Source organism: Nelumbo lutea, chromosome 6 (genome assembly GCF_056320005.1).
Source record: "Nelumbo lutea isolate HS-2025 chromosome 6, American lotus-T2T, whole genome shotgun sequence".
Classification (NCBI taxonomy): domain Eukaryota; kingdom Viridiplantae; phylum Streptophyta; class Magnoliopsida; order Proteales; family Nelumbonaceae; genus Nelumbo; species Nelumbo lutea.
Window position 1 is genome coordinate 714,610 of NC_142689.1, and position 10,578 is coordinate 725,187.

At 39.9% G+C, this 10,578-nt stretch overlaps 2 protein-coding genes across 11 annotated transcripts in view; both read left to right on the forward strand.

Moving 5' to 3' along the window:
- The window catches only part of PDS3 (phytoene desaturase 3), a 186,409-nt gene extending 179,734 nt beyond the window's left edge, over window positions 1-6,675 (forward strand). For all 10 annotated transcript variants that reach the window (XM_088949259.1, XM_088949262.1, XM_088949264.1 and 7 more), the window contains exon 15: window positions 6,337-6,675. In XM_088949259.1, the coding sequence (XP_088805385.1) occupies window positions 6,337-6,399 (63 nt within the window). In that variant the 3' untranslated portion in view covers window positions 6,400-6,675. The remainder of the gene's footprint in view (window positions 1-6,336) is intronic.
- A 745-nt stretch (window positions 6,676-7,420) lies between these two features.
- LOC148846704 (glucan endo-1,3-beta-glucosidase 5-like) lies at window positions 7,421-10,194 on the forward strand. The gene is made up of 2 exons (XM_088949270.1): window positions 7,421-8,464; window positions 8,734-10,194. The coding sequence occupies exons 1-2, from the start codon at window positions 8,124-8,126 to the stop codon at window positions 9,890-9,892; spliced, it is 1,500 nt and encodes a 499-aa protein (XP_088805396.1). The 5' UTR covers window positions 7,421-8,123; the 3' UTR covers window positions 9,893-10,194.
- Window positions 10,195-10,578: the final 384 nt, after the last annotated feature.

The window sequence follows — 10,578 nt, forward strand, 5'->3', positions numbered from 1 at the left end:
GACTCTACATGCTGGAGAATACGGTTGGCCTTCATGTTACAGAGTCTATGAGTCAATTCAGAAAGAGAAATATATTTGTGGCATTGTCGTTTGGGTCATCTGTCCTTTGAGTCCTTGAAAGTTGTTTTCCCAGAACTGTGTAAGTTAGTGTTTGTTTCTAATTTTTCTTGTCAAACGTGTCAATTAAGCAAGCATTGTAGAACTCAATTTCCTCAAAGAAATAGTAAATCTGAGTTTCTTTTTTTACATTGTGCATTCTGATGTGTGGGACCCTATTACTTTACCTTTTGAGAGTGACTACAAGTACTTCATTACCTTCATTGACGATTATTCCAGATACACTTGGGTATATCCAATGCGAACCCGTGAGGAAGTACCAAAAATTATCCAAGATTTTCAGTGGATGGTCTTCACCCAATTTCAGACCGAGATTCAAATATTTCAATCAGACAATGCAAAAGAGTTTTTTCATAGTGACCTCATGAAGTTCTTTACTTCACATGGCTCACTTCATCGGAGCTCTTGTGCCCGCACGCCACAACAAAATGGTGTGGCTGAACGGAAGAACCGACACCTCCTTGAAGTGGCACGGGGTCTACTACTCCACATGAATGTTCCCAAACAATTTTGGCTTGAGGCTATCCTTTGTTCTACATACCTCATTTACTGAATGCCCTCTCGTTGGTTAGAGTACAAAGCCCCACATCAGCTTCTCTTTCCTAAGGCCCTTCTTCTTTCTATCCCTCCTCGTGTTTTTGGTTGTCAGTGCTTTGTCCAAAACCTATCTCCCACCCGAGGGAAATTGGACTCTCGTGCTATCCCGTGCATATTTCTTGGCTACTCATTCTCTCAGAAAGGGTATCGTTGCTTTGATCATGTTTCTCGGAGATTCTGCGTCTCCATGGATGTTACTTTCTTTGAAGATGAGCCCTTTTTTCCTGTTTCTCCTTAGGGGGAGTATAGACATGAGGAGGAAGCTGAACCAGTTTCTCCTCTTCCTAATCCTTCTCCTCCTTCCCCTTCTCCTTCTGATCTTCCACCTTTCCGTGTTTTTTCTCGTCGTCGTAAAGGCCAACCAGGTTCAAGAGCCGTGGAGAATCTAGAAGCTGTACCTCAAGTGCCATCAAATTCCTCGGGGGAAGATCATACTCACTCAGGTAACTTGACTCTCAATGATGGTCCTGACCTCCCTGTTGCTAATGATCTTGGCCTTCCTATTGCCCATAGGAAAGGTGTTAGGTCGTGCACCACTAAACACCCCATTTCCAACTTTGTTTCCTATGAGAACATCTCACCTTCATTTCATTCCTTCCTTACCTCCATTGACAGTATCCCTATTCCCAAGAATGTGGCAGAAGCTCTCTCGGTACCAGAATGGACAAATGCCATGAAGGAAGAAGTCGATGCTCTTCACAAGAATGGCACGTGGAAACTTGTTGATCTCCCTAAGGGAAAGTATCCAGTTGGATGTAAATGGGTGTTCACTATTAAGCATGGGGCTGATGGAACCGTGGAGAGGTATAAAGCTCGTTTAGTGGCAAAGGGTTTTACTCAAGTATATGGAGTTGATTATGCATAAACCTTTGTCTCTATTGCCAAAATGAACTCTATTAGAGTACTTTTCTCTCTTGCTGTCAATCTGAATTGGGATCTACATCAGCTCGACATCAAGAATGCCTTCTTGAATGGTGACCTTGAAGAGGAACTTTATATGGTTCAACCCCCCGGTTTTCTGGCTCAAAGAAATGAACAAAAAGTGTGCAAGTTAAAGAAGTCTTTATATGGGCTGAAGCAATCACCAAAAGCTTGGTTCAGTAGATTTCATACTGCAGTTCAGCAGAGGGGATACAAGCAATATCAGTCAGATCACACACTATTTGTAAAAAGGGGAGAAGGTAAAATGGCTGCCCTAATAGTATATGTGGATGACATAATTGTTACTGGTGAGTGGAAGGATGAAATTCAAAGTTTAAAGGGCTTCCTTGCCACTCAATTCGAAGTGAAAGATCTAGGACCTACCAAATACTTCCTTGGAATTGAGGTTGCCCGATCAAAAAAGGGTATCTTCATCTCCCAAAGGAAATATGTCCTAGACTTGCTTAAGGACACTTGAAAGGTTGGGGTTAAGCCAGCTGACTCTCCCATTGACCCCAACCATAAGTTAAGTGACAGCCAAGGTGAACCTCTTAAGGATGTGAAGCAATTTCAGAGGCTTGTAGGGAGATTGTTGTACCTCTCTATGACTCGTCCAAACATAGCATATGTTGTTAGTGTCCTCAACCAGTTCATGCATGCACCTAGGTCCACTCATCTTGAAGCAGCGGAGAGAATACTACGGTATCTTAAGAAGTTCCCGGGTGCTGCCTTATTATTCCAGAAACATGGACATTTGAGAGTTGAAATTTACACAGATGCGGATTGGGCTGGATCTCAAAGTGATAGAAGGTCTACTAGTGGTTAATGCACCTTTGTAGGAGGGAACCTTGTTACTTGGAGGAGTAAGAAACAAACCGTGGTAGTTAGATCCAATGCTGAAGCTAAGTACCGTGCAATGGCACACGGAGTAGCTGAAGGTATGTGGATAAAGATTCTATTGGGAGAGTTGGGTTTTCCAGTTGATAAACCCATGACTCTACTCTGTGACAACAAGGCAGCTATAAGTATCGCTGCTAACTCGGTACTACATGATAGAACAAAGCACATTGAAGTTGACAAGCACTTTATCAGAGAGAAAATCATCACAGGCAAAGTATGCACTCCATACATCAGCTCTGAAGACCAACTAGCAGATATCTTTACAAAAGGGTTAAACCATTCCAGACACCAAGATCTCTGTGACAAGTTGGGCATGATTGATATCTATGCCCCAACTTGAGGGGGAGTGTTGACAGATGTATTGTATGTACTGTACACAGGTTTTGTGCCCGTAGGGGTATTTTTGTAATTTTGTAGACCTCTTGTGTTGTACAGCCAGTATAGTATAAATACAAATGCTTCACTCGCATGAAGCAATTCTTTTGAGGCCTTAAGTCTGCAGCCTCTTCTCTTCTTTCTTCTTCTTCCTTTCTTCTTCTTTCTTCTTCTTCCTTTCTTCTTCTTCTTCTTCTTCTGCTCAATAGTATTAATGAGAATTCTGCAAAACCCTAGAAAGGAATGCGCAGAATAGAGAGAAAAGGAGACGACTGATCTGAACTGATTATCGTGGCTCTGATACCATGATAAAACTTAGACTAGATGTTCGTATAAGTTCAGATCAAAAGAAAGAAGAGAAGAAGAGAGAGAAGGAGGAGAAGAAGAAGGAGAAAAGGTCACATCCAAACTAGAGAGAAAAAATTCAAATCCCTCTAGTTGGCCCTTCTTTTATTTATACTCTTCTAAGGTATACAAGAATTACCATTGTGCCCTCACTTAAGTGAGAGCCACATCAGTTGAACAATACATACATAACTAAACATAAAAGGACTATACTACCCTTGTACAGTCGGCTCTAACAATCTCCTAAACTAACATATAGTAATATACTTGTATTACCTCTTTTTATTAATAATGTTATGTTTGTGCCTTGAATTCTTTGTTGTGGCCCGCTTCATGAATCCACTCCGAATTAATGGTAAAAAAAAAACTAAAGGCAAATTTTCAAAGTGGTTAGTGATGGGCTATGGGCTTGGGGACCCAATCCATATTCAGCTTATGGGTCTGACCTGAATACGAAGAGTTATGTATTTTAGGGTTTTTTCTCTTGCATATTGGTCTTTGGTCTTTGGTTTGTTAAAGAAGTTGAGTGATTGTGGGTGTATTTGGGGTTTAGGGTTTTCTGTGAGTGAGATTGTGAGTGTATAACCTTGTAATCTTCTCCATTGCCGATCTCATAGTGGATTTCTGCTCCTTCAATCGTGGATGTAGGTTAAAAGCCGAACTACATAAATTTATGTTTTTATTCTGTTTACTTCTCTTTATCTCCATTTTTCTTTCATTTCTAGGTGCCATTTGAATCCGTATTTTTGGGTTTTTTGCAACGAACCGGTACAGAGCCCTATTTTTGTTTGGCATTTGCAATGTTATCAATGAAATTCGATATTGAGAAGTTTGATGGTAGCATCGGTTTCAGTATTGGTAAGTTGTTAAGATGTGTGTCTTTTTGGGACAAGACGGGATGCACAAAGCTTTCTACGGCAAGCAGAAGAAAGCTGCAACTATGAGTGATTAAGAATGGGAGGAGTTAGATTTCAAAGCCCTAATCATGATTCAGTTGTTACTATCAAACGATGTTTTGTAGCAAGTCGTTCATGAGAAGACGGCTACGGGTCTATGGCTGAAGTTGGAGTCTTTGTACATGTCGAAATCTCTTTCTAGTAAGCTCTACTTTAAGACTATCCATGCTTCGTATGGCTGAAGGTACACCTATCAAATCTTATGTTGATGAATTTAACTATATAATCATGGATTTGCAAAATATTGATGTTAAGGTTGAAGATGAAGACCGACCCCTTGTGTTACCCGATTCCTTACCACCCTCATATAAGTTTTTCAAAGAGTCTATCCTCTATGGAAGAGACTCCATTACTATAGAGGATGTTAAATCATCATATTTTCCAAAGAGGTGATTGACAAAGATTTAACTACAAATAGGTGTGATAGTCAAGACTCTAGCTTGATTGCTAGAGGAAGGTCTAAGGATAAAGGCTCAAATAGTAAACCAAAGTCTAAATCAAAATCTAGACATAAGAACTTGAACTGCAACTATTGTCACAAGAAATGGCACATTAAATTTGAATGTTATAAGTTGAAAAACAAAAACCAGAATGAAGAAAAGAAAGACCTGATTTCGATCAAGAGTGAAGAAGAGAAGAGAGGAGAAGAAGAAGAAGAAGAAGAAGAAGAAGAAGAAGAAGAGAGAAGAGAAGAGAAGATTGAGATCAAAAAATATAGCTGGCAGCGCCAAACTTTGTATTTATATGTTAGGGCAACAACATAAGAAATAAAAATAAAAGACAAAAGTGCCCTTGCAGCACATAACTAAGGTCACATCACTCCCCCTCAACTTGGGGCTTAGGTATCAATCATCCCTAACTTGTTACAAAGATTATAGCGTTGCATGGAGTTTAATCCTTTGGTAAGGATGTCTACAAGTTGTTCCTCAGAGTTGATGTAGGGAGTGCAAACTTCTTTTTCCAATTTTTCCCTGATGAAGTGTTTGTCAACCTCTTTATGTTTAGTTCTATCATGGAGAACAGGATTGGCTGCAATGTTGATGGCTACCTTACTGTCACAATAGAGTGACATAGGGTCACTGAGAGGAAAGCCCAATTCACCCAAGAGATTCTTTATCCACAGAAGTTCTACCACACCAGGAGACATGGCCTTATATTCAGCTTCTGCACTCGATTTGGCCACCCCACTTTGTTTCTTACTCCTCCAAGTAACAAGATTTCCCCAAACAAAGGCACAATAGCCACTAGTGGATTTTTTGTCATCCACAGAACCAGCCCAATCTGCATCAATGTAAACCTCAACTTTCATATGCCCATGTTTTTCAAATAGGAGTCATGTCCCAAGGAATTTTTACAAATATCTAAGAACTCTGTATGTTGCATCCAAGTGTGTGATCCTAGGAGCATGCATAAATTGGCTAAGGACTCCCACTGCATACACAATGTTAGGTCTTGTCATAGATAAGTAGAGAAGTCTGTCCACCAATCTTTGATACTGCTTTGTGTCTGTTATGGGTTCATCACTACAATCCCCAAGCCTGTGGTTTACATCTATAGGAGTGTCAGCAGGTTTTGCTCCAAGCTTCCCCATATCTTTCAAGAGATCTAGAATATATTTCCTCTGGGAGATGAAGATACCCTGATTTGATATTGATCAAAAAATGTATAAATGTTAAATATAGCCTAATCGTTAGGGTAGCTTATCCTCAGCATTTTTTGTCTTTTTATTATCATTAAAATAAATAAGTTTGTTTTCTAGCAGAACTAGTAGAGACCTCATGTTATCAAGTTTTCAGATGTCTTAAGCAAGTCATACAGACAACTGCTGCAACCCTTGAATAGGAAAACACCATCATTTTGATCAATGAATCAAAGGAGACCGAATCTCTTCTTCTTTTAAAGATACCAGGTTTCCTCCAACAAAGACACAATATCTAGAAATAGACCTCCTATCATCAAATACACTTGGCCCAATTTACATGAGTGTGCACTTTAATCTTCATATGGATATTGCCCTGATAAGTTTACCTGTCGTTGTATCCCTCATAACAATTTGTATGCACCCATGCATAGCATAATTTTGTTGGCACTCAACTCTCACCTTGAAATATATTGAGAAATGCAGGACTATGAGTTGCTTATTGCTCGGGGTGAAAGAGGCAAGCTAGCTGAGGCAAGAAGTGTGTAGTTTGTTAGTCAAGAAGAAATAACTCAAGGTCAAAGTCACCATTCATGAATACATTACCTTCTCTCAAAAATAAAAATAAAAAATAAAAAATCATGAATACATCCTGATCAGTTTACTTTTCTTCTTTTCATTTGCCTCAAGATTGGCAAGCCCTTTACTCTTGAAAACAAATCCTACCTTCCAAGAATATTTTCCTTAAAGTTTCAAATTGTGCATTTGTATATACTTTCTCCTTTTTATTACAATGGTATACAAGGAAACAATCTATGCTTGCCATGACCCTTCTCCTTTTTCTTGCATTTTTTTTAAAGATAAAGGTGGCCATTTGACATTAGAAACCCAATTGTCGTTAATTGCGAAAACTTTAGGAATTTGATTGTCATTACCTAAAATGTCTATTCAATATCTCTTCATTTAATTTGGTATTAATCCAATGCTCTATTTATTGTATTAGAAAAACTACTTAATATAAAAACTAATTAAAAAAATTAATATAATTAAAAATCAATAAATCAATTAAGATTAGAAATATTAACTCTCTCCAAATTTAGTTTTTTTATGCATTGGGTCAGAAAAGTAATTTAATGAAAAACACATGAACAAGAAACACGAAAAAAGAATTAATAGATATCTTTACAAAAAAGTATAAACTCTGGAAGTATTTCATATTTTTTTGAATTCTAATCGTCCAATGATGGGTCACTAGGTAAACTTTTTGGAATCCGAATCCCCTACCCACACCTGATATTACAGCTGTATATTAGGAACATCTTCTGTATTTACATGTTACCATCATCATGGGGATCATGGGGAGATGATGATAACATGTAAATACGAGGCTTTTAGTATTGTATTTGTATACAAAATATGTTATGTTCATAATAATGAACTACTTAATTTATGGGCGATTCAAGTGTAATTGATCGCTTAATTTCTTCATACACCATTTTTTTCAAGGGATGGTTTTGCTATTCCTTTTAGCAGCTGCCAATTAATGTATCGAGACAAATTAAAAACAGAGAAGTAAGGATACACCTGATGCAGAATTATGAATTCCAGCCCCCTTACTATTAGCCCTCTCCCCACTATAAATCACATCCTGCCCATAAATTTGGTATCAATTCACGGTCAGGATGCATTCCCCCTGTGGGGTTATAAAATTCTGATCTGGGCTGATTGCTCATTCTCCCAATTAAAAATGGGAAAGGTTCTGAAAGTGGAGATGCGAATTTAAATCTAGAATATTAATTTATTTTACCAAGGTAGCAGCAATGAGAAATGGTGTAGAAAAGACAATAGAGACTTTCCGTCCAACGCCACCATAACTGATGGAGTGATATTTATTCTGGAGAAAGAAAAAGTTTTTAAGAAAGGTACGGTACCTTTCTTCCATGTGCGAACTCTTTTCTATCATCCAAGGAATAGCTCATCAGGGCTGGATGGAGGGGTGATAATAATGAATAAATAATGACCATGCTGATGCTGATGCCGATGCACCAACAAGTTTCACTCTATTCCTTTCTTCCTTGGGACCTCTTCTACACTACCCGGCCAAGAATTGAGGTTATTTATGAACCGGATTTCCTTGAGGAATCCAATTCCTTGTTAACTCAAACAATAATTATTCTTTTCGTTGTTTGGGCCTCTACCAATGATTTAAATTAAAGCGTTTGGAAAAGAAAACGCAAAGGGCAAAGCTGACTTGAAGGAAAGAGAAAAAAGAAATGGGGTTCCATAATTATTTGGTATGGTTTTTCATTGTCTATGCGGTATGCAAAGGTCCTGCAGTTGCTAAGGGCCTCGGATGCAACTGGGGAACTCGTGCCTCACATCCATTGCCACCCAACATCGTAGTCAAGCTATTGAAGGACAATGGGTTCGGTAAAGTGAAGCTCTTCGAAGCCGAACCTGCACCATTAAAGGCTTTAGGAAGATCTGGGATTGAGGTTATGTTGGGAATACCCAATGACTTCTTGGCACCACTTGCGAGTACCGTGCGAGCTGCCGAGGACTGGGTTCAACAGAACGTCTCCTTGTATATTTCCAAGTATGGTGTGGATATAAGGTACGTACGTAAGCTAATTGGTCGACTGCTGCATTCAAACTTATAATAATTAGTTATTCACTCTGAATATATATATATATGCATGCAGCTTAATTGACTGCTTGAGCGAGCACTTCAGTCTTCACCTAGAGCTGCTAGCTAGAAATACAAGTATATATAAATTAATTAAATTAAGAAAGAAAGAAAAACTCATCGATGTGATGAATATGATGATCACTAGCTCCCGGCCGTTTAATTAATTAATAATTTGTCTTCTTAATAATTTGCAGGTATGTTGCTGTTGGTAACGAACCTTTTCTCAAGACCTATAAGGACATTTACAAACAAACTACGTTTCCCGCGCTACAAAACATCCAAGCTGCACTAATCAAAGCCGGACTAGGTAGACAAGTGAAGGTAACGATCCCATTGAACGCAGATGTGTACCAAACGGACAACAATCTACCTTCCGGCGGCGACTTCCGCTCCGACATCCGTACGCTCATGGTGTCCATCATCAGATTCCTCAGCGACAACGGTGCACCACTCACCATCAATATCTATCCGTTCCTTAGTCTCTATGCTGACCCCCATTTCCCAGTGGACTACGCGTTCTTCGATGGAACTTCTTCCTCGGTTGTGGATGGCTCCATCTCTTACACTAACGTTTTCGAGGCCAATTACGATACTCTGATTTGGGCTCTTCAGAAGAATGGGTTTTCATCAGTTCCTATCATTGTTGGGGAAGTCGGATGGCCCACAGATGGTGATCCCAACGCAAACTTGGAGTACGCCCGTAGGTTCAACCAAGGCCTTGTCAATCGTATAGTCCAAGGCAAAGGCACCCCAAAACGTCCCAACCCACCCGACATTTACCTTTTCGGACTGGTGGACGAGGATATCAAAAGCATTGAACCCGGAAACTTCGAGCGGCATTGGGGTATTTTCTACTTTGATGGGACGATTAAATACTCCTTGGATTTGGGTAATGGTCGGAATCTAGTCGCAGCTAAGGGCGTTGAATATTTGGCAAGGCAGTGGTGTATTATGTCGCCTGAAGCAAATATTATGGACTCAAATTTTCCGGAGAGCATTAACTATGCATGCACATATGCGGATTGCACCAGTCTGGGATATGGCTCATCATGTGGCGGGTTGGATATAAGGAACAATGCCTCGTATGCTTTTAATATGTTCTATCAGACCGCAAATCAACAGAAGGAAGCATGCCAATTCTCCAATCTATCGGTCATTACAACCATGGATCCATCTCAAGAAAATTGCAGGTTTGAGATCATGATTGATGTGGGCAAGCACGAACAAACCAAGACACCCAGCAGCGCTTCATCGGGTATAAGAAGCCACCAAAATTCAATGATAATTCTCATATTTGTTACGACGATGATGATGTGGATCACCATCATCACAAGTACTACTGTTGTTCATTAATTATTGAGATATCAGATATCGATGCACGCACAAATGAATTGAATTATATTGAAGGAGCTGAGCTAGCAGCCTCCCCGGTCACTCCCAGAGCTTCTGTGCAAATCACGCCACGCCATAATGCATGGTTGGTTCAAAACGAGGCGCCCGCATCAACTTAATTTAAGGAATTGAAGGGCATCGGAATATGTATTGAACTAGTTTCTCTAGCCACTTCTAGTTTTTTTTTTTTTTTTTTCTTTTGTAACGCATTAATTTTATTCAATTCTACTACATGAATCGGATCGCTCTACAAATTAAAATTAGTTTCTATGGTCTAGCTCTGTATGACCTCCTAGATCTCAATTGCAAATGGGCTCCATTTATCCTCAAGATAACATAACATGTATAACAGAAGAGAGGATTGTCATCGTTGTGGATAGGCTATAGGCTATAGCCAGCCACGCTTAGTGGTGTAAAGTGGGCCGTGCCGGGTCGGCAAGGTGCCGTGCTGGCCCGTGGGCCATCATGGCCATGCTGCCCTTCTCAATGAAAATTCTGGGGGTTGGCTCGGCATGGCCCACAGCCCAGGCCCGTGTGGGCCCGTGCCGTGTTGCAGGCCATGCCTAGATGGGCCATAGGGCGGCCAAGGGCCGAACCGGGTTAGACTAAATGGATATGGTTATGGATGAAGAATTTACAATTGCCCA

Coding starts and splice junctions, on each gene's coding strand:
- LOC148846704 (XM_088949270.1), top strand. CDS start 8,124: ATGGGGTTCCATAATTATTTGGTATGGTTTTTCATTGTCTATGCGGTA. Junction 8,465..8,733: donor AAGTATGGTGTGGATATAAG/GTACGTACGTAA, acceptor AATAATTTGCAG/GTATGTTGCTGTTGGTAACG.